Here is a 25,290-nt window from a genome sequence, read left to right as displayed (position 1 = left end):
TCAAACTGACAAGCTTTTGTGCAGCAAAGGAAACAAATACAAAAACACAATGACACCTTACAGAATGGGAGAAAAGTGTTGCAAACGATGCAACGGACAAGGGCTTCATCTCTAGGATACACAAGCAGCTTATACAACGCAACAGCAAAAAAGCCAACCACCCAATGGAAAAATGGGCAAAAGACCTGAATAGACTGTTCTCCAAGGAAGATATACAGGTGGCCAACAAGCACATGAAACAATGCTCAACACCCCTGAGTATAAGAGAAATGCAAATCAAAACTACCATGAGATACCACCTCACACCAGTCAGAAGGGCCATCATTCATAGGTCCACTAATAACAAGGGCTGGAAGGCCTGTGGGGAAAAGGGAACACTCCCGCACTGTTGGTGGGAATGTAAGCTGGTACAGCTACTGTGGAGAACAGTTTGGAGAACCTTAGAAATCTATACCTAGAACTACCATATGACCCAGCAGTCCCACTCTTGGGCATATATTCTGACAAAAGTTTCCTTGAAAAAGACACATGCACCCGAATGTTCACTGAAGCACTACTCACACTAGCCAAGACATAGAAACAACCCAAATGTCCATTGACAGACGACTGGGCTAGGAAGATGAGGTGTGTATATATGTGCACAATGGAATACTATTCAGCCATAAAAAGAATGCCATAATGCCATTTGCAGCAACATGGATGGAAACAGAGACTCTCATACTGAGTAAAATAAGTCAGAAAGAGAAAGACAAATACCATATGATATAACTTATAACAGGAATCTAATATACAGCACAAAAGAAACTTTCCACAGGGAAGATAATCATGGACTTGGAGAATAGTCTTGTGTCTGCCCAGGAGGAGAGGGAGGGAGTGGGACGGATTAGGATCATGGGGTTAACAGATGCAAAATATTGCTCTTGGAATGGATCTACAATGAGATCCTGCTGTGTAGCATTGAGAACTATGTCTAGATACTTATATTGCAATAGAACAAAGGGAGGAAAAAAGTACACATGTAAGTAAAACTTGGTCCCCATGGTGTACAGTGGGAAAAAATTAAAAATTAAAAAAATAAAAATGACTTTGTTATATATGGATATTAATTAAAACTGGCAAGGAAAGAAAACTTTAGAGAATTATCCTCTCTAGGATAGCAGTATCTTACATCATCATGTCTTAAAATATTCCCCCTTGAATGCAGAGAACATTTTTTCTTCAGAAATCTGTGAGAGGGCTGTGTTGACTTAAAAAAAATGCACAATGTGAAAGCTGAGAATTTAGTTTTATTTGGGGCAAAATTAGGACCTAAGCCCAGGAGACATCATCTTAGGTAGCCCAAAGAACACCCTCTGAGTAGGTGAGGCAGGGGGAAGCTAGGATATTTGAGTTTTTGCAACAAAGGGAAGGTAGTAGGAAGAAGAGACTAACATGTCACCAGAGTTACAGAAGATTTACAGAAAACCTATTTCTATGGGAAGATGTAAAGGTCTGGGCTTACTGGACTCATTCCTTCAATAGGTACCTCAGTTGTGGGCCAGTATTCTTTGTTTCTTTCCTGAGTTCCCTCAGGGCTCACCAGCTCACCCTTGGGAGTGACTGCATTGACTGATGACATATTTTATTTTGTCCACTTATTACAACCTAGGAGCTCTGAAATCCTTCCCCAAAGAGAAAAGGGGAAATACCAACATATGTGTTAAAGGTGCATGCAGCCATGCACACATTTTATGAAGTTTGCCTCTGGTGTCATGAATGTTACTACTAGTCATGAAGAGCAGACACTACCATGAAGGGCTTTAGTGTTTTTTTTTTTTAAGAGAAATGAAGAGATGCAAGAAGTGGGCTCATAAAATCTCCTAACAATATCTATCTGAAGACCTGCTCTTCCACTTTTCCCAGAGCACAGCGTGCCTCACTCCTGGTCTTTACCCTGACCTCTGCTCAGGGTTGCTGTGGGTCTGCAGCTGAACTGGTTCATGGTTTAATCCGTGCAGAGGCAGATGGCAAGTGCTAAACTCCAGTTCACAGGTGCTGTCAAAATGGATGAGTGGAACTGGAAATTCACAGTGCCTTCCAACAAGTAAGTGACATATTATTCCAATCTTTGTACTCAGAGGGGCATCATTACAAAATAATCCACCATCACTTGCTAACATATTTCCATGCATCTTGTAATTATACTTCCCTCATACTCTGAGAAAGAAACGGGGGAAAATGAACAATGTAACTTTTTTAAAAATAAGATTTACCATTAATATAAGAAATTAACAGAATGAAACATGACCATGAGGGTGGGAATGATCTTTAGAAATCAACAAATATTTATGAATATAAGGTATGTGAAACTCATGTATTGTTGTTTGGGGACAGAAGACTTTAATCCATCAATTGTAGAATATTTTCTGGAGATGGCAGAATACAGAAATGCTTACAAATGGTTTATATATAAGATAGCTTAGCAAAAATAAGTTTTGTTAGGAACTCTGGGTACTAAAATGTTAGAAGAGATTATTCATGGTTCAAAATTAGAGTCAAGTTTAATGGAGGTATTGACCTTTACACAGCTTCTGGAGAATGCCTGGTTTTCTAGCTTCAAGTAACATCTTTGAAAGGAATATTGTCTATCACAGTGTAAATGCATTGCCCTTTCTATTCTTTCAAATGATATCATAGGATTTTGATCTGCTCTTGGCTCATGTCAAAATTTATTTTGATAAAAAACTACTTCTTAGAGAAGGATCAGAGGAAACACAACAATGAATAGTCTTAAGTCTACAAACAATAACTGGCCTTACATTTGGAAGAGGAGTTCCTGAAAATTCTTTGAGTAAGATCCTCCCTTTTCATCAGTATTTTTGCCACATGCTGGGTTTCTTCACTTGTGAGCTTATCTACTATTGTCCCTTCAAAGTTCCTGCTCTCTGATAAGATTCTGAATAAGGAATAAATACTAATTTAATGGTATATAGGGGAATCACATGTGGGAATTATTAGTAGCGTGTGTTGAGTTTCATTGTGATCTTTTGATTCTCATATCAAGTTGTTTTCTTGGACACCTCTGGGCCAGATACTCAGGAATCATGAGATTTAGGAGAAGGAGGAACTCAAGGAGGGCACTTTTTTGTTTTGTTTTGTTTTTGTTGTTGTTTGGCTTTTAAAGGAATAAAATATGCAGGGACAATCTGTTCAACTTTCTGCAAAGAATGGCAAATTCTGCAGAATAATAGAGTGTAGGTTCTCCCCCAAAGATTTTTGTAACTGACTTGGGGAGGGGTGCATCATTTCAGAGAGAATCCTTACAGAAAATGCTTCTCACTGTGGTCTCCACAGAAGCATAGACTTGTAAGCATGGAAGGATCCACTGAACACTTTATATTCCACCCTTGAATATTCTCCACCTTTGCCTGATTTTCTTTCAGCTCTTCTCTGTTCTTGCCACACCAAAAATAGTCTGTTTAATCTGTTTAACAATCTTGGCCATTCTAAATTTGGCTAATCTTGTTTGAAGAGTTGAGGTTAAGACCGTAATATTTAGAAGATGTGCCTTGCAGGACATTTGATCCTGTCCAAAAAGTCATAAAGACTTTTGGTTCATGCTAAAAAGGTCCTTGACATTTGAACCCAATGTCTCACTGGACATTTTAGGTAGGACTGAATGCCCACAATCCCAAGATGTGCTATTTTGCTGATGCTGTTTGGCCTCCAAACTAGTGTAATGTGTGTATGTGTCAGATTCTTTTGAAAATATGAGGAAAATGTCAACCATCTTTGGGAAACATAAACTTGGACATGTAGTCATATACATACTGCAAATAAATTTTTTTCTTTATCTTTTTAGGGCCACACCCATGGCATACGGATGTTCCCAGGCTAGGTGCTGAATCAGAGCTGTAGCTTCTGGCCTACACCAGAACCCCAGCAATGCGGGATCCAAGATGCATCTGTGACCTAATCCACAGCTCACAGCAATGCCAGATCCTTAACCCACTGAGCAAGGCCAGGGTCTTGTGTCCTTATGGATGCTAGTCAAGTTTCTTAACTGCTGAGCCATGATGGGAACTCCAAAAGATGTTAATCAATATCGGGAAGATATGAAAAATGCAAAGCTTCTGACAGCATGTTCTAAGGGCCAAAAATTTATGTAAGAAATCTAAATGCTTCAGGTGGTCATTTGTGTAGGTATCCAGGTCCCAATTTCTTACGTTCTATTTGAAATTCACCTTTTATTTTTATTTTATTTTATTGTCTTTTTGTGTTTGCCAGGGCTGCACCTGTGGCATATGGAGGTTCCCAGGGTAGGTGTCTAATCAGAGCTGTAGCCGCTGGCCTATGCCAGAATCACAGCAACATGGGATGTGAGCCACATCTGAGACTTACAGCACAGCTCATGGCAACACCGGATCCTTAACCCATTGAGTAGGCCAGGGATTGAACCCACAACCTCATGGTTATTAGTCATATTTACTAACCACTGAGCAATGATGGGGACTCTGGAAATTCATATTCTTTTGGAGGACTTATAGCTGAGTTACTACTTGTTCAAAATTGATCTCAGTGTTGCTGTTTTTGGCTTTCTAAGTAGAAAGCAAGTTTTTCTGTCTGCTATTATGGTAGATAGAAGACGTACAAATTTGATACAAGACTCTATCAACTTGATCTTACTATATTTTAAGATCAGAATAGTATGACAATGATCACATATATATGATCATATCTTAAAGATAGTAGGGAATGTTCAATTTCAATTCAATGAACACCTACATTATACTAGGCAGTTAGATTGGGATTGTGGAGAAAAATATTCTGAGAATATGTAGCATTTTGATATTCTTTTTTAAGAATGAAAAGTAGAATAAGCACATGAATTCTCGTGCTGCAAGCAGTAATAATTCTTATATTGTAAGAAAAGCTATAGTGAAAGTCTTCAGAGAGCAGGAGAATGCATTTCCCTTCTCACAGGCAATCACAGGAGGCCAGCTGGACTGTTTTGTCCTAAAGTTCAAGGAAAACAGAAGCATCTAAAATAGTCCCAGGATAGAAGGAGAGGGCAGGATAAATTTGAAAATGCTATACTTACTTCTCTTTAATTCTTGGCTTCTACATTAGTTTTATTATGGAGATCATATCATTATTTTTACTAATCTTTTTGTGTGGCCCAAAAAAGCAAAAGCAAAAGAAAGAAGAAATTACACAATAGAGCCCGATATGCATTCATAAAATTAGCAAAATTAACGAGAGTTACATCTAAGTCAGGGGGATTATTTGAAGACTGTTACTGAAGAGTATCATATTCATAAGCTTATTGAGACTCATAACAACCTATGCAGTGGTCATGAAAAATTGAGGAACAAAGAGTTAGAGAAAATTGTTAAGAAACCACAGTTAGAATGTTTCCAATGTTTAATACTCTTTTTTCTAAAATATTTCATCATATTAGATATCACATCATAAGTGAATATCTTTAATTTTTTGCAGGTAAATCATTTCACATTCAACCTTTCCCTTCATTCATGAAATCATGTGGCTGAACAATAATGTGACTGAGTTCATTCTGCTTGGGTTGGCACAGGATCCTGTTAGGAAGAAAATAGTGTTTGTCACTTTCTTTATTTTCTACCTGGCGACATTGATAGGTAACCTGCTCATTATTGCTACCGTCAAGACCAGCCGGACACTTGGGAGTCCAATGTACTTCTTCCTTTTCCACTTATCCTTATCTGATACCTGCTTCACTACTTCCATAGCTCCTAGAATGATTGTGGATGCCCTTTTGAAGAATGCCACTATCTCTTTTAATGAGTGCATAATGCAAGTCTCTTCATTCCATTTCTTTGGCTGCCTGGAGATCTTCATCCTTATCCTCATGGCTTTTGACCGCTGTGTAGCCATCTGTAAACCTCTGCGCTACACAACAATCATGAGTAATGGAGTCTGTGGGGTGTTGGTGGCTGTGGCCTGGGTGGGATCCTGTGTGCACTCTTTAACTCAGATTTTTCTAGCCTTGAGTTTACCATTTTGTGGTCCTAATGTGATGGATCATTACATATGTGACTTACAGCCTTTGTTGAAACTTGCCTGTGCAGACACCTATGTGACCAACCTACTCTTGGTGTCCAACAGTGGAGCCATCTGTACAGTGAGTTTTGTCATGCTGATGGTCTCCTATGTCATCATCTTGTATTCTCTGAGAAACCACAGTGCAGAGGGGAGGAAAAAAGCCCTCTCCACCTGCATCTCCCACATCATGGTGGTCATCTTGTTCTTTGGTCCTTGCATATTTATATACACACGCCCTGCAACTACCTTTTCCACGGATAAGATGATAGCTGTGTTTTATACAATCGGAACCCCTCTGCTCAACCCTCTGATTTATACGCTGAGGAATGCAGAAGTGAAAAATGCCATGAGGATGCTATGGAGAATGAAGTTGATCTCAGATGACAAAAGATGAAAGGAAGTTTCAATTTTTTCTTCATAGCTTAGATTGACTGAGAATCAGTCCCTCAAGAATATTATATCTTACTGTGGTATTCATTTAATCTTATCATGGGGCATGGATATTTGGTTCCTTAAGAAAAGGGAGCACTATAAACACAACAATCTTTAGTGTTCCATCAGTTTTACGCAGAGGAAGAGATGGAGTCAGGTACAAAGAGGTATGTAAGGTTCACTGCTTTAGATGCTTTTCACTACTGTGTCTTGTCTCTCTTGCCCGCCTAGTGTCACTTTGGTTTCATCCAGCATTTTATCTTCCATTTTTCAAGATTATTTCTGGTGTTGTCTGCTTCTTGATACCGGTCTATAAGCTTATATTCGTATATTAGCAGGTTTTACCTCTTTCAACTATTTCCTTTATCAAACACTGTGGTCTCATGTCTACTCATGGACCTTTAATGTAGTAAGCAATTCTTTCTGATCAAGATAAAGTATATGATTCAAAGAACTATAGAAACTTCATGTTATAAGGGACAATATTTAATACACTTATCTCTTTAGATAACTTCTTGAGCTTTTACTTCAAATTGTCACCTTGTGTTACCCAGTCCTTCCAGAACAGTGATAAAACACTGAGAAAATGCACACTTCTGAGGTAGGTCTTTGAACTTAAAAGGTTTGACATTTGGATTTGTAGTTAAGATAGAATTCTTTTTATAAAATCCAATTCATCACCCTAATTAGGTTCTTTTTATTTTAGTGACTGGTATTAAGGTTTCTTGCACCAGGCCAGTTATAGTAATATGTTTATAATGGGTTAATATGTTTGTAGCATAGATAAACCAAATTAAGGAAGACATATTTATATGAGCTAGATGTAGAGAGGACAAACAGGTGATGTTAGTGAATTTTAAAATGTCAACAGGATAAAACAATTAATGAGACAACACAAGGGATGATTTTTAAATTTTGAAACAGAAACATTTCCATAAATTATGAATTGACACTCTGTAAAAGGTAAAACTGTGAAAAGAGTAAAAAAGAAATCAGTGGTTGTTGGGGATTTAAGCAGATTGAGTAAAGGGATGAATTGGTTGTGTGTGGGACATTTTAAAGGAGGGAAAATCATTCTGTTTGACACTCTAAAGGTAGATACATGATATAACACACACTGTAAAACCCATAAAACTCTACAACACAGAGTAACCCAAACCCAATTGTAAACTACAAATTTTACTAAAAATGAATATTGATTTGTCATTCATAACAAATGTATTATATTCATGATAAGTTTTTGGTAAACAGTATATTGGTGATGGGAAATCCCTGTATATATTTTTTGGTAACTTTTCTGTAAGTCTACAATTATTCTTTTAAAATAGTCTATTAAAAAGTTAGAATAATGAGAAATCTCAATTTTTCATTACCATGTTCAAAAATAGTTTATTTGAATTTTTATATGAATTCACTATGTATGTAAGTACATCTTTTATTAAGCCATACATACATATCCTCAAATATTCTATAGTTTACCCTTGTATGCTATACAACTATTATTCATGAATGTTTCCTGTGTGCAAATAGGTTTTTAAAATCTTGAGCATTATTATAATGTTCTCACCATTAATTTGAATGTTGCAACATGAAAATTGACATGAAAAAGTTTTCATTTCATTCTACATGATAGCCTTCAATACTTTTATTAAATTGAATTAATTAAGTTGTCTATATAGGGCTGCACCCTAAATTGGAAATTTAGGCATATAGAAATCCCAGGCTAGTGGCCAAATTGGAGCTATAGTTGCCAGACTATGCCACAGTAATCCCAGATCTTTTTGTGTTTTTTTTTTTTTGTCTTTTTGCCATTTTCTTGGGCTTCTCCAAGGGCATATGGAGGTTCCCAGACCAGGGGTCAAATCTGAGCTGTAGCCACTGGCCTACACCACAGCCACAGCAATGTGGGATTCAAGCCGCATCTGCAGCCTACACCGCAGCTCACTGCAACACTGGATTCTTAACCCACTGAGTGAGGCCAGGGATTGAACTTGCATCCTTGTAGTCAGGTTTGTTACTGCTAAGCCACAACAAGGACTCTGAGTCTTCAATTTTTGATATATACATATCTAAAAAGTGCTTGTATCTTCATTTCTTGTTTCTTTTCTTTCTCCCCCCTGCCTTTGGCCATGCCTGAGGCAAGGGAAGTTCCCTAAGCCACTGCAGTGACAATGCTGGATCCTTAACCCACTGTACCACCAGGAATGCCCACTTTCTTTTTTAATATACCAATTTCATGGATCATTTAATGTTAATAATCATAAAAGAGGACACAATTTTTGTTAGTTGTTTAACTCTCTAATAAAAGAAAAAGAAGTTTGGATTTTACTCTCATTGTATCTTACGTAGAGTTACCTTAGGTTCTAAAAGGATGTAAATGTCAAACATACATTTTCAAAGTTTCAGGTAGGATTTTCTGTGCTAAAAATGGATGAGAGAGTTAAGGTCAAAGATTAATTTTAAATGTACTAGAAAAAATATGCAAAACAGAATTGACTTGAAATATTCTACCATATTCATTTTGCTATGCCTTATTCTAGGAATTGAAAATGTGGTAGTGAAGTCAGAAAAAATATCCATGGTCCTGTGCAGATTCCTATACCAGGGGGTAAAACTGGACAAATACTGATCATACCAGGGCTTTGAAAAGGGCCAGGATCTACCATAGAGTAAAATAATTGACGAGTGTGATGTTGGCAACCCTGAGGGAATCGATGTGTACTATGCAGGACAGGATGGTCAAGAAGGGCCCATAAGACTTTTTAATTAAGACCAAAATTATGGGGTCTTAATATTTTGCCCCCCAGGGGATAGTTGAGAAAGTCTAGATACACTCTTCAGTGTCCCAGATACACTACTGGTTGTGTGCAGTGGGCACTGCTATTGGCATCTGGTGAGTAGAGGTCACAGATACTGTTGAACAGCTGAAATGCACAAGACAGGTCATCACTACCAAGGACTGTCTCTCTGACTCAAAATTTTAGCAGTCCTGTGGTTGAGGAACCCTGACCAGTATGAATGATTCTTGAATAGATCAACAGAAACAGAGTCCTAGGCACATGGAGAAGCAAGTGCAAACTGACTATGCTGATCTTATGGGGAGGAAAATCAGTGAATTCAGTGACCAGAGAGAAATAAGAGTGAAACATTGAAAATGAGACCAGAAATATGATAGAGACCCTAAGTATGAAGGGCTTATGGGATTTTTCTGGAGAGAAATGAGAAGGCATTGGAGGTATTGTGACATGATCCAAATTATGGTTTAAAGGATTACTCTGCCTCACTGACCACAAAGAGTGAAAAGGGGACATTCATTTTGAGAACACCATAACAAACTAGAAAAGAGCTTATATAGTAATTTGGTCCAGGTTGGTAGCAGTGTGTATGATGAGTAAAATCTGCTCATGGATACAGTTTTCACCATTGATGGGAATATAAAGTGATACCTTCACATATGATAAACTTCTGACTTTATTTAACATGAAACATACACTTCCACATACATCCAATAATTCCATCCTTAACTACTTCTCTAGGTGATAAAACCTGTTCACAAAACTTGTGATGTAATGCTCATAGTTAGTTTGGACTTAATAGCCAAGAAGTTGAAATCAGTCAAGTGCACTTAAACAAAAAGAAGGACAAACTAGTTTATAAATGGAATGAAATATTCCACAGCAATAAAAAAGGAATGGAGAACTAATATACACACAAAATTTTTTTTCTATGTGAAAGAAGTCTTACATTAAAGAGTACTTTTTTTTTATTTTTAGGGCCACACCTGTGTTATATGGAGGTTCCCAAGCTAGGGGTCCAATCGGAGCTGTAGTTCCTGGCCTATACCACAGCCACAGCAATGCAGGATCTTTGTCATGTCTGTGACCTATACCACAATTCATGGTGACCCTGGAGCCTTAACTCACTAAGCAAGGCCACGGATTGACCCTTCATCTTCATGGATACTAGTCAAGTTCATTAACTGCTGAGCCATGATGGGAACTCCAAAGAGTCCTTTTTGGGGAGTTCCTGTTCTGGTTCAGTGAGCTAAGAACCCAAGATCGTGTCTCTGGTAAGCAGCAGATGAGGCTCAGATCCCTTGTTTCTGTGGCTGTGCTGTACATAGGCAGCTGTAGCTCTGAGTTGACCCCTCGCCTGGGAACTTCCATAGACTGCAGGGGGGGGGAGCTGTAAGAAGAAAAATGAATAAATAAATAAATTTTAGAAAGAGTACATTTTTATGTTTTCTTTTTTATCAAGGTCTGCAAAACTCAAAAGTGATGGAAAAATGAAAGAAAAGAGCAGTTCCATATATGGAGGGAGTGGATTTATCTAGGAGTCAGCATGAGGGAAATGTGTGTGATCATGGAAATGTCTATATCTTGATAGTAAGAGGTTTGGTTTCATGTCTTTGTAAACTTTCTTATGTGTTTGAAAATTGTCATAATAAACTGTTGTGAAAAGCACATTTTCTTCAGCATCCTATCATTGTTTTATTTCTGACAGAAAAAGTGTCTCTGTGTGCTTTCATACACGTTTGGGGAATGTATCTTTTTGGAGACTCGTTTTCTATACTTTTTTGATCATATCATCATAGTATACCGATTTGCCAAAATTACTACAAACTCTCCATGGAACATTGACAGATACAGAGCATTTCACTTTATGGATCATGGGACATTTGATCCATTCCTTTACCGTTTGAATCATACCATGTCCTAATTTTCACTTGAATGAACATTCTTGTGACAAGGGATTCTTTTCCACATTTATGATGAACTAGATGGCAACTCTCCACTTAATCGTTTATATTCCACAGAGCCTGAGGCTCACTGCATATTAACAGTGATTCTTTTCAGTCTCTGCATGAGACTCAATAACTCTCTGGTGTGTTACACTGAATGACCAAGGAACACATTGCCCTTTGATTGAGACTGAAAATGCCAACAAAGAAAAGCCCAGGACTGGATAGCTTCACAGGTGAATTCTACCAAACAGGTAAAGCCAAATCAATACAAATAGAGGATACACCTTCCAAAAATAGAGGAAACAGCTTCAAGTTCTCTTTATGGGGGCCAGTATCACCCTACTTCCCAAGGCATATAGAGGCATCATAAAGGAAGAAAATTATAGCCATATATCCCTGAAGAAAATAGGTGCAAAACTCTAAACAATCTATTAGCAAGCTGAAATATTCAGCATGATAAAAGTATCAAACAACCAACTCCAAGTAAGGAGTTCCCATTGTGGCTCACTGGTAATGAACCTGACTAGTATTCAAACACAGGTGGTTTGACCCCTGGCCTTGTTGAGTGGGTTAAGGATCTGGCATTGCCATGAGCTGTGGTGAGTATCTGTTTGCCAGTGTGGCTCAGATCTGGCATTGCTGTGGCTCTGGAGTAGGGTGGTGGCTGCAGCTCTGGGAACTTCCATATGCCACAGGTATAGACATCAACATAAATAAAATAAAATAAAATAAAATAATTACTCCAAGTGGGAATAATTCCTGGAATGCAAGATTGGCTCATCATTTGGTTCATCAAAGGCAAATCAGATAAAATGATACACTACATTAATAGAATGGAGCTTAAAAACCTCATTGTCTTCTAGGCAGATGCAGAAAAATCATTGGACCGAATTTAACCCTGATTTTTACTATTAAAAGTCTCAACAAATTTGGACTGGAGAGAATTTTCTTCACTATAGTAAAGGCCATATATAAAACCCCACAACCAACTTCATACTCAATGGTGAAAAAGTGAAAGCTTTCCTTCTAAGATCAAGAATAAGGCAAGGATACCCTCTTTTATGACTTACATTATAACATACTTTTAAAAGCTCAACCTAGAAGTATTAGCTAAGAAAAGATTTTCAAACCACAGAAGTGAAATTATCTCTTTCTTATGTACAAAATACAAAATGCTCTACAAGAAACAACTTTCAGAGTTAATAAATGAATACAATAAAGTTGCAAATTACAGAATCAACATTAAAAATCATTTTGATAGGCACTAACAATAACTTTTCTGAAAATGAAATTAAGGAAGTACCCATTACAATAGTATAAAAATAATACTTACAAATAATTCTATCAAACGAAGCAAAACATTATTATACCAGACTCTACAAATCATTAAAAGGAAACAAATTAAAGACAAAATCAAAGAAGACATCTTGTGTTCATAGACTGAAAGATGAATATTGTTAAAAAGTCCATACTATCCAAATTTACCTACAGATGCAATTCAATCCCCATCAAAGTTCCAATGATTTTTTTTTTTGGAGGAGAGGACATGCCTATGTCATGCAGAAGTTCCCAGGCCAGAGATCAAATATTAGCCACAGGACTGACAACACCAAATCCTTAACCACTAGCCCACCAGGAAACTCTGGGAATGGCATTTATTTACAGAAATAAAAACAATCCTAAAATTCATGTGGAAACACAAATTTCCCCAACTAACCTAATTAGTAGTAAGAAATAAAAATAAAGCTGGAAGCATCACACTTCCTGATGTCAAAACATATTAAAAAGCTACAGTAATTAAACAGGATGACACCACCATAACAAACAAATGTATCAACCAAAGACACAGAATAGGGACCCCAAAAACCCAAGTATATACTCTCAACAGCTCTTTGATGCAAACTAAGAATATACAGTGGAGAAAGCAGTCTCTTGAACACATATGTTGAGAAACTGGATAACCAATCCATACAAAAGTGTACCCTTACATTACACCATATACCCAATCAGTTTAAAACGAGTTAAAGATTTTAATGAAGGAACTGCAACTGTAAAATTCCTTGATGAAAACAGAGATGAAATACTGCATGACACTAAGCTTGTCAATGATTCCTGGGGAAGAGACAAAAGCACAAGCAAAATAATCAAAGTTAGATAAGGGAGGCAACATCACTAAACACAGCAAAGGAAATCTTATACAGGGTGAAAACCCAACTTACAATGGGAGAAACTATTGGTAAATCACATAAACAACATCAGATTAAGATAGAAAAGAGGCAAAAAATTCCTACAAGTCAATAGAAAAGAATTAACAACCTGATTAATAAAGCATAGAGGACTCAAGTAGACAGTTCTCCAAAGAAGATAACCAACTGGTATATGTGGTCAACATCATTAATTATCAGGGAAATGTAATTAAAACCACAATGACATATCATCTCCCATTGAGTCAGATGTATGCATCAAAACAGCAAACACAGCAAGGGTTGGCACATATAAGGAAAAATTGGAACACTTGTATACTGCTTGTGGTGGTACAAAATTATGCAATCCCTAAGAATTGTTCCTCAAACAATTGAAAATAGAATTACTATATGATACAAATTTTCACTTCTGGATCTACATATCCAATGTGTTGATATCAGGAATGCAAAGAGGTAACTACATGCTCATCTTTATTGTCGCGTTGTTTCCAACACCCAAGATATGAAAGCATCCTGTTTATTGAAAGATGAAATGATTAAGAAAAGATGGCATATAGATACAATGGAATATCACACAGTCTTTTAAAAAGGAAATACTGCTATATGCAACAACTTGGATGAACCTGGCTAATATTATGCCCAGTGGAATAAGACAGTTATATAGGGACAATTACTGTATGATTCTACTTAGAAGAAGAATATACAACAGTCAAACTCATAGAAACAGACAGCACTTGCCAGGGCTAGGGAAAATTTTTTTTTTGTCTTTTTTTGCTATTTCTTGGGCTGCTTCCATGGCATATGGAGATTCCCAGGGTAGGGGTCGAATCGGAGCTGTAGCCACCAGCCTACACCAGAGCCACAGCAACGCGGGATCCGAGCCACGTCTGCAAACTACACCACAGCTCATGGCAATGCCAGATCGTTAACCCACTGAGCAAGGGCAGGGACCGAACCCACAACCTCATGGTTCCTAGTCGGATTTGTTAACCACTGCGCCACGATGGGAACTTCAGGAAAATTTTTAATTATAGAAGATGAGTAAGTTCCAGAGTGAGTGTAACACATGTGCTTATAGTTAACATTATTCTGTTGTGTAATTTAAAGATTGTTAAGAGGGTGTTTCTCAAGTGTTTTTTATCACAATAAAAACTTTATAAAATAAATAAATATGTAAAAGAATTATCTTCTTTCAAAAAATAATAAAATTCTTAAAATATAAAAAGGAACATATAGAGATGACAAATAAGATAGAAGAAGATAATCAACATCAAATGCTATTAAAGAATTACAAGTAGGAGTTCCCACCCTGGTGCAGCAGAAATGAAACTGACTAGGAACCATGAGGTTGCAGGTTGGATCCCTGATCTCACTCTGTGGATCAGGGATCTGGCATTGCTGTGAGCTGTGGTGTAGGTCGCAGATGCAGCTCTGATCCTAAGTTGCTGTGGCTGTGCCTGGCAACTGCAGCTCCGATTGGACCCCTAGTCTGAGAACATCCAGATGCCACAAGTGTGGCCCTAAAAAGAAAAAAAAAAGAATTGCAATTAAAACAACAAGATGCACCTATGAACCTATAAAAAGGTGCAGACCATGCACCTATAAAAAGCCAAATTCAAAACAGGACAACACAAACTGTCAAGCATGTAGAGCGGCAGGAACACTTCTGCATTGTCCATGGGAATACAAAGTTGAATAACCACACAGAAAGACACTTTTGTGTTTTACAAAACTAAATTGATATAAACCCAACAATCTCACAACATAGTATTTACACAAATGAGTTGGAAACTTAAGTCTACCCCAAAACCTGCACACAGATATTTACAGAAATGTTAACTCATAATTATCAAGACTTGGAACCAAGCAGATGTTCTTCAGCATGTGAAAATGTAAAGAAACTGTGCTATATCCACAATGAACTAATAATTATTGAGCACTAACAAAATTTAAAAAGCACTCTCTAGCCATGAAAAGACACAAAGGAATTTTAAACGCATACTACTGAGATGAAAGAGGATAATCTGAAAAGGTGACCTGCTGTAAGATTCCAACTATATAAGATTCTGAAAAGAACAACAACAACAAAAGGAAACAATAAAGAGCTCTGTGGTTGGTGGAGTTGGAGAGAGGGAGGTGTTAACCAAAAACAATAAAAGAGCCAGTTATTGACCAATAAAGCAGGCTTATTCAGGAACACAGAAGAATCACAATTAGAAACACGTAACTCTCATGAACCACATATAAACGTGGTAAAGCAGAGTGGAAATTCTTTTATAGCAAAGAGGCAGTTAAGAGGGGCTGTTATACACGAGTCCATTGGAGGAAACTGGGAGCTTGACAATAGTGGCTTTTGTCACCTGAATTTAAGTCTCTTGTTGACTGAGGTGTTGCCAGGCAAGGATACATTCTTCCTCCTGCTGGTGGCAATGAAGTATCACATCCCACCAGAGAGAGGAGGCCCTTCTCTTTCTGTTGGGATCTGTGTTGATGGTATGTGCCTGAGAATTCCCTCCCCCTGCTGGTTTTCTAACCCCAGTTTAGTGGGGCTTCCCTTTATTAAGTTTAATAAGAGGGATGAGTAGGCAGGACACAGAGGACTTTAAGACACTGAAATTATTGTGTATGATATTATAATGGTGGTTACCTGTCATTACACACAGACCCAAACCTATGGGGTGTACTATACAAGGACTGAACTCTGAACATAACCTATGGACTGTGGCTGATTATGATGTGTCAATGGTGTTATCAATTTCCTTGACTGTAACACAAGTACTACTCTAGTTCAGGATTTTTTTTTCTTTTTAGGGCTGCACCTGTAGCATATGGAGGTTCCCAGGCGAGGGGTCTAATGGGAGCTACAGCTGCTGGCCTATGCCAGAGCCAAAGCAATGCCAGATCCAAGCCACAGCTCACGGCAATGCTGGGTCCTTAACCCACTGAGTGAGGCCAAGGATGGAACCTGCAACCTCATGGTTCCTAGTTGGATTCATTTCAGCTGTGCCATGACAGGAACTCCCATCCTTTCTAATTATAAAGCCAACGACAACAACAACAATGCCGAGATCAATCTTGGAACAACCAGTGACTCAGTTATAAGTCTTCGAAAAGAATATGAATTTCTAATAGAATGTAAGTTATTGAGACCTGGATACCTATGAAATGATCATGTGAAGCATTTAGATTTTTTTAGAAAAGTCAAAAACCACATGATTATCTCAAAATATGCACCCCCCCACATTTGACAAAATCCAACATCCATTCATGATAAAAACTCTTACCAAAGTGGGTATACAGGGAACATACCTTAACATAATCAAAGCCATTTATGACAAACCCATAGTCACTACACTAGTCAATGGAGAAAAGCTGAAATCCTTCCCACTAAAATCTGGAAGACGACAAGGAGGCCCACTCTCACCACTTTTATTCAAGGCAGTATTGCAAGTCCTAGCCACAGCACAAAAACCAAAGAAATAAAACGTATCGAAAATGGAAAAGAAGAGGTAAAATTGCCACTGTATGCAGATGACATTCCACTGTCTATAGAAAACCCTAAGAACTCCACACAAAAACTTCTCAAACTGATGAATGAATTCAACAAAGTAGCAGAAGACCATATTAACATTTCAGAAATCTGTTGCATTTCTGTTTAGTAACAGTGAAATATTAGAAAAGGAATATAAAAATGTAACACCTTTTATAATTTTATCCCAAAGAAGTAAATACCTAAGAATAAACCTGACCAAGGAGGTGAAAGACTTAAATGCTGAGAACTATAAAACATTATTCAAGGCAATTAAAGAGGATTTAAAGAAATGGGGAGATATCCCATGCTTCTGGATTGGAAGAATTAATATTGTTAAAATGGCCATACGATCCAAAAATCTACAGATTCAGTGCAAGCCCTATCAAATCCATGACATTGTTCACAGAACTAGACCAAACAACCCCCAAATTTATATGGAACCATAAAAGACCCAAAATTGCCAAAGAAATCCTGAGGGGAAAACAACATCAACAACAAGAACATCAAAACCAAAAATAAGCAAGAGGTATAACTCTCCCCTACTTCAGACAATATTACAAAGCTGAAATAATAAAGACAGTGTGGTACTGGTACCAAAACAGACATATAGACCAAAGGAACAGAATTGAGAACCCAGAAATAAACCCCGACACACATGGTCAATTAATCTTCAACAAAGAAGGCAAGAATATATAATGGGAAAAAGACAGTCCCTTCAGTAAGTGGTGGTGACAGAATGGAATAGCTGTATGTAAATCAATGAAACTAGAACACACTCTCACAAAAATAAACTCAAAATGGCTTAAAGACTTAAACCTAAGGCAAGACACCATACAACTCCTAGAAGAGACATAGCAAAACATTCTCTGACATCAATCATACAAACGTTTTCTTAGGTCAATCTCTCAAGGCAATCAAAATAAAACAGAAATAAGCTAATGAGACGTAATCAAACTTAAAAGCTTTTGAACAGCAAAAGAATCCATAAAAAAAGACAACCTATGGAATGGGAGAAAATAGCTGCAAATGATACAACCACCAAGGGCTTGATTTCCAAAAGATGCAAACAACTCAACAACAAAAATACAAACAACCCAATTGAAAACTGGGCAGAAGACCTAAACAGACATTTCTCCAAAGAAGATATATGGATGGCCAACAGGCACATGAAAAAATGCGCAACATCCCTGATTAGTAGAGAAATGCATATCAAAACTACTACGAGGTAGACCTGTCAGAATGGCCATCATTAATAAGTCTACAAATATCAAATTCTAGAGAGGATGTGGAGCAAAGGGAACCCTCCTTCACTGTTGGTGGGAATGTAAAGGGTACAATCACTATGGAAAACAGTATGGAGGTACCTCAGAAAACTACATATAGAACTATAATATGATCCAGCAATCCCACTCCTGGGTATACATACAGATACAACTTTCCTTCAAAAAGGCACATGTACCTGAATTGTCATGGTAGCACTATTCAGAATAGCCAAGACGTGGAAAAAACCTAAATGTCCAACACTAGATGAATGCATTATGGAGATGTAGTACATATTCACAATGGAATTTTACTCATCCACGAAAAATAACAAATAATGCCATTTGAAGCAATATGGATGGAATTAGAGATTCTCCTACTGAGTGAAGTCAGAAACACACATGTACCATATGATAGCACTTACGTGTAGCACTTAAAATATGGCACAAATGAACCTATCTACATGAGAGAAACAAACTCATGGACATAGAGAGTAGACTTGTGGTGGCCAAGGGTGAGGGGGAGGGAGTGGGATGGACAGGGAGTTTGGGGTTAGTAGAGGCAAACTATCACATTTGGAGTGGATAAGCAATAAGGTCCTGCTGTATTGCACAGCGAACTATATCCAATCACTTGTGATGGGACATGATGGAGGATAATATGAGAAAAAGAATGTACATGTATGCATGACAGGGTCACTTTGCTGTACAGGAGAAACTGACAGAACATTGCATATCAACTATAATAAAAAATTCAAAAAATAAAAGCCATGAGTTATGGAAATGACACAGAGCTTAGTGTATGAAAGCTATTCAGTAAATATGTGGTGAACATGATTATTTTGAAATTGATTCCTTTAATATATGTCTTTGTTTTTTTGGTCTTTTTTCTAGGGCTGCATCCACAGCATACAGAGGTTCCCATGTAGGGGTCTAATTGGAGCTGTAGCTGCTGGCCTGGCCCAGAGCCACAACAATGCAGGATGTGAGACATGTCTGTGACCTACACCACAGCTCACAGCAATACCGGATCCTTAACCCACTGAGTGAGGCCAGGGATTGAACCCACAGCCTCATGGTTCCTAATCAGATGCATTAACCACTGAACCATGATGGGAACTCCATAATATATGTTTTTTATAACATGAATTAACAAATAAATGGAAATGAAATTGGCAAATATGAGACATATTGTTTGCCCAAATCAGTCCAAATATATATTAATCATTGGAGTATTTTCTATATGTCTGCCATTCCTTGTTGATGAATGTCTGGAGCCCATAGAATAGAACCTCTGGTTTCAGGCACCAGTGTTTCCCCTGGATTGTGATTGTAAAAAAAAAAATAATAATAAGACCTAGCAAAGTTTATGTCCTGATGCAGGAGTGTGTAATTTAGGGCACTGGGTGAGAATATGGTAGATTTTATTGGTCCACTTTCTCTTCTACCAGTGACATAATTTCTTCTTTTTCCTGTCCTCCACCACTCTCTTGATCTTCATTCTCCTGGATACCTTCTTTTTTTTTTTTTCAGACCAAGGGAAATGATAACTAGGAATCCTTGTTTGTATCAGATTCCTGAGTATGATGTGGATTAACTTGCTAGTTTTATAGGATAAGTGGACAAACTAAAAGTTGAGTTTATTATATCTAGGATGAATCTGACTGAACAGAAACTTTGGGGAATAAACTCTGGAACATTAATAACTTACATCATTAAATCTTAGAGTATTCCCCCTGGAATTCAGGAATGAATCATTTTGCGTTTTTTTTTTCTCCCCAGTGTTCTGTAATAAAGCTGGTAACAAAAAGGGTAGGAAGATGTGATGATGATTCAGAGAGTCTTCTAACTGTAAGTGACAGATTATTTTCATCACTGTATTTGTTTTCTTCTTTATTTTTTGCTTATATAAAATTGGAGCATATTTGTTTATCTACCATACATGATAGACAAAAGATATCTACAAGTTCATAATAGGCATTGGGTTGTAAGTGCAGAAAATAATATCTGAAGAACATAAAGTTTTCTGATATTCTTATTCCAGGAAGTCAGCTAAAATAAACACACTCATTCTTGTTATAAGCTACATGATGTAATACTATAAGAAATGTCATACATAAGGTCTTTAGAGAGCAGAAGGATACATTTCCTCTCTCACAGGTAATCACTAAAGGCCTTCTAGAGGATATTTCTTAGCATGTTGGTCCTGAAGTTCCTAGAAGGTTCAACAGCTAGAAATGGAAAGGCATTCCATGAAGAAAACAGAGGGCAAGATGAGTGTGGATACTCTACACCTATGTGTTTTTAATCTTTAGCTAGTACACTACTTACATGATAGAGATCTCATCTGATCCTTCTACTGATTTTTACATGCTCGCACTGCATCAAGGACAGATCCTGATTATACAAAAACATTAATATAGTTCACTGGAGAACTAAATCATTTTCTACATTTTAAAATATTGTAGATTACAAAATAGGCTAAAATTCCCTTTTGTGGGATACAAAGAGAACCACTGACATGTACTTGTGGACACAGAAAAGGATTTTCATATAAAGTATTAAATATGTGGCTAATGTAGTCTGGAGTGCTTGGAACTTGAATGTAGAGATGGGCTTCTTGGAAAACTAATTTCACTCCTTCTGCAGATATGAGTGGCAATATCCATGTCTTTGTGATACCAAATATTTGATGGGGACACAATTATTTTTCATGCATCATATGTATTTATGAATCTTAGTTTATCTTAAATATGCAAATACAAATGTAAAATAAAAGAAATATTCTTGTCCTAGCAAAGGATAGGGAAATAGATTTGGTAACATACAAACAGAAAACTGTATATTCAAAAGAGTGGCCAACATCAAGCAATATTGAAGTGACAGAGACTATCCCATCATCTTGCCTTTAGTGCCTACATATTTTAACCTTCAATACTTTATGATATGTCACTTTTAAATTAATAATGGAGGAAAGAGCTTATTGACATGATTAAGATACCAACACCAAGACTCTGTTTCCTTAAGATTATGTATAAATCCAGAGATTTTTTTAATAATTGGAAACCCAAACCCAAAGTGAATAATTTGATTAGACCTTTTCCCAAGAGGGGTTTTTGTTTTGTTTTGTATTTTTGGAGAAATGAGAGGCATTTCATCTCTGTTGAAGAGAAGAAAATTCACTCTGGGAGAGAAAAATGTTTAAAGGAAGTCTCGTGCCTAGTTAGCTTATCATAATCTGTGCCGTGGCTGCTCACAACTTAGAGACAACATATTGAAGGTTGGATAGGATAGAGGAGCAGCAGATTGGAATAAGCACATCTTCCAGATTATATTTAAATATGTTACATTCCAGTCTATATTTTTACTTTCATAGAGTGCCACTGCCAGCATCATCTTCACAAGAAAGAACTAACGAAAAAAAATCTGGTCTTGGAAATGACCCCACAGTAACAGTTCTTTCTAAATGTGAAATAAAACAAACTCTTCACTGAAAGAAGGGACATTTCAAGCTGAATAATTGTTTGCCAGGACAATACAAATGGAACAAAGACATCAGTTACTGACTATCTATTCTGACTCTTTTGGAAAATGAATTTCCCTCCTTCTTCTGCTCTTTGCTCTGTTCTAGGAATATGGGGTTTTCAGATTCCAGAATGAGATGAATTGCACTGGGAATACCACTATGATCAGACCCTATACCAAATGCCAGGTGACATCTTCACCCAAAAGAAAACCACCCCATTGGTAACATGCTTAAGTAAAAGCTTGATTTTCTAAAACATGACCTCCCTTTCATTTAGAAGTGTAACTTCAGGAAATCTGAGTGTTCTAAAACATGCTTTTCAAATTGGAGAATGAAAAAATAGCAATAGTTATTTTTGAGATATCATCAAATAACAAAGAATATTCCTTCTGTTCATTATATGTGTCAAGGACTACATATAAAGATGCTTGACGTTTGCAACAGATTTTTTGAAGGTAATATGTCTTTCCTCTTTTCAAGCTGGAGATCTGAGAGAGTTTGTATGGAAGAGATGAAGCACATTTATATTTATAAATGGCATACTGTTTAAAAAATATATACATAACAAATATGAAAAGGATAAATGAATGAAACAAGGTATCTTTTAGGTGCCAAGGCTGGGGTACTACTTTAAGGCAGCCAAATATATTCTAAATGATGAATGATGCACAAAGCAAAACACGGGATTCAGTGTGTATTGAATATGGCCAAAAGATAACAAAGCAAATAATGAAATGGATCCATATGAATTAACTACATATTCATAATATTAACCATGTCAAATCTAACCAGGGATTGTAGTTAAAGAGTTTTACAAGAGAGTTTACCATTCACAAGCTTATATGAGGCTCAACATGACCCTATGTAGTGGTCATTACAAATTGAGGAACAAAGCATTATTAGTTAGAAGACACAAACAAATTATTGGGAAACCACAGCTAGAATATGCCTCATAAGCAATACTTATATTGACTTAAAATGTTTCATAGTAGCATAGATCATGCCATATTGTAATTCTTTATTTTATTGCAGATAATCCGTTTCACACACATCCCTTCTCCTCATTCATGAAATCATGCAGCTGAACAATAATGTGACTGAGTTCATTCTACTTGGGTTGGCACAGGATCCTGTTAGGAAGAAAATAGTGTTTGTCACTTTCTTGATTTTCTACCTGGGGACATTGATAGGTAACCTGCTCATTATTGCTACCGGCAAGACCAGCCGGACACTTGGGAGTCCAATGTACTTCTTCCTTTTCCACTTATCCTTATCTGATACCTGCTTCTCTACTTCCATAGCTCCTAGAATGATTGCAGATGCCCTTTTGAAGAATGCCACTATCTCTTTTAACGAATGCATAGTGCAAGTCTTTTCATCCCATTTCTTTGGCTGCCTGGAGATCTTCATCCTTATCCTCATGGCCGTTGACCGCTATGTGGCCATCTGTAAGCCCCTGCACTACACGACCGTCATGAGCCATCGAGTCTGTGGTGTGCTGATGGCTGTGGCCTGGGTAGGATCCTGTGTGCATTCTTCAGCTCAGATTTTTCTGGCCCTGAGTTTACCATTCTGTGGTCCCAATGTGATTGATCATTACATATGTGACTTGCAGCCCTTGCTGAAACTTGCCTGTGCAGACACCTATGTGACCAACCTACTCTTGGTGTCCAACAGTGGAGCCATCTGTACAGTGAGTTTTGTCATGCTGATGGTCTCCTATGTCATCATCTTGTATTCTCTGAGAAACCACAGTGCAGAGGGGAGGAAAAAAGCCCTCTCCACCTGCATCTCCCACATCACTGTGGTCATCTTGTTCTTTGGTCCTTGCATATTTATATACACACGCCCTGCAACCACCTTCCCCATGGATAAGATGATAGCTGTGTTTTATACAGTTGGAACACCTTTGATCAACCCTCTGATTTATACGCTGAGGAATGCAGAAGTGAAAAATGCCATGAGGATGCTATGGAACAAGCAGTTTATCTCAGGTGACAAAAAATGAATACAAGTTTCAACGGTTTTCATCACCACTTAGATTGATCCAGTTTTCCCTGGAGAGTATTATCTTTTATTGCGTTAATGTAATCCTATCATAGGTATTAGTGTCAGTTTCCTTCAGAAAAAGAAGCACTGTGAACACATATGCTGATTAGTGTTCGTTTTTAGGTACTGTTCAGTTTTCAATTTTATACCAGGGATAAACAGGAATGTAAGATTCATTGCTTTTTAGTTGTTTTTCACTGCCGTTTCCCTGCTCCCACTCCCCGCCTGCCTAACAGTGGTTTTGAGCTAATGTTTTCACTGTCATCCTTCATGTTGACTTCTTGTCTTCTCTGCTTATATTTACACTTTTAAATGCTTACATCCACAGCCTAAGAGGTTCTCTCCAAAAGCCTGACTGACATTTTTCCAATAGTTTTATTTATTAGACACTGTGGTCACATCTGTCAGAACATGGACCTTCAACTTGAATGTTCTTCCTGACTCAGCACAAAGTACCATGTTGAAATCAGAGAGAATCTTACTGTTGGAAATGACAGATTTTCAAACTTTGTGTGGTATAATTTGAATTCTTACCATATGTTTCCTTAGGTCCTTCTAACAGTGGCAAAATATAAAGACAAAATTCTACTTCTGATGTAGTTTTTTGACTTTAGAAAGGCTTTCACTATATGATTTATACTTATAGTGGTATTCTTTGGGTAAAATTGATGTTACCAATTTGATTCCTTCTGAATGTGTAGGTGGAACAGGCTTCTTTTGAATTCCACAAGTTTTAGTGTTTTATGACTCAGTTATCGCAGTTATACAATTGAGGGCCCAAATTAAGGGTGATACATTTACATGGTTGGGAAGCAGAGAGTGTAAGCAGTTGAAGTTAGTGAATGTTAACCTATTAATAGGTTAAAGTAAATAATGAAATACTCAGGGGAGGATCTTATGCTTTGAAACTTACATGGGTATGTTATATCATGGGTGTGGACAGTGAATTCCATCCAGGAATCACACTCCTTTGCATTTTCCCAAAGGCATTGAAGACTTATGGCCACACAGAAATCTGAATGCACTTTTATAGCAGTTTTCTTCCTTTTTTAAAAAGGATTTTTATTTTTTCTCTTATACCTGCTTTAGAGTGTTCTTTCAACTTTCTACTGTACAGCAAAGAGATCCAGTCATGCCTACATATATCCATTCTTTTTCTCACATCATCCTCCATCATGCTCCATCACAAGTGACTAGATAAAGTTCCCACGGCTATACAGCGGGACCCCATTGCTTCTCCACTCCAAAGGCAACAGTTCACATCTATTAAGCCCAGCTTCCCAGTCCATCCCAATCCCCTCCTCCTTAGCAACCACAAGTCTGTTCTCTAAGGCTATGAGTTTCTTTTCTGTGGTAAGGTTCATTTGTGCCATATATTAGATTCCAGATGTGTGATATCATGGGGTATTTGTCTTTCTCTTTCTGACTTACTTCACTTAGTATGAGAGTCTCTAGTTCCATCTATATTGCTGCAAATGGCAGTA

General features: G+C 37.4%; 4 protein-coding genes across 4 annotated transcripts in view; 2 read left to right on the top strand and 2 right to left on the bottom strand.

Annotated features, from left to right (window-relative positions):
• LOC110259269 (olfactory receptor 4C46-like) overlaps window positions 1-25,290 on the bottom strand; it is a 949,087-nt gene that overhangs the window by 688,010 nt on the left and 235,787 nt on the right. The window lies entirely within an intron of this gene.
• LOC146405229 (olfactory receptor 4C46-like) overlaps window positions 1-25,290 on the bottom strand; it is a 64,937-nt gene that overhangs the window by 31,752 nt on the left and 7,895 nt on the right. The window lies entirely within an intron of this gene.
• Window positions 5,522-6,454, top strand: LOC146405230 (olfactory receptor 4C16-like). The gene has a single exon (XM_085015211.1). The coding sequence runs from the start codon at window positions 5,522-5,524 to the stop codon at window positions 6,452-6,454; it is 933 nt and encodes a 310-aa protein (XP_084871337.1).
• LOC110259083 (olfactory receptor 4C16-like) lies at window positions 22,833-23,765 on the top strand. Its single transcript, XM_085015210.1, has one exon. The coding sequence runs from the start codon at window positions 22,833-22,835 to the stop codon at window positions 23,763-23,765; it is 933 nt and encodes a 310-aa protein (XP_084871336.1).

Source organism: Sus scrofa, chromosome 2, assembly GCF_054392235.1.
Source record: "Sus scrofa isolate SSC_HxYL_T2T_F1_AM1 chromosome 2, Sscrofa_HxYL_maternal_Yorkshire_Landrace_v2.0, whole genome shotgun sequence".
Taxonomy (NCBI): Eukaryota; Metazoa; Chordata; class Mammalia; order Artiodactyla; family Suidae; genus Sus; species Sus scrofa.
This window is presented reverse-complemented; position numbering and strand designations above follow the sequence as displayed.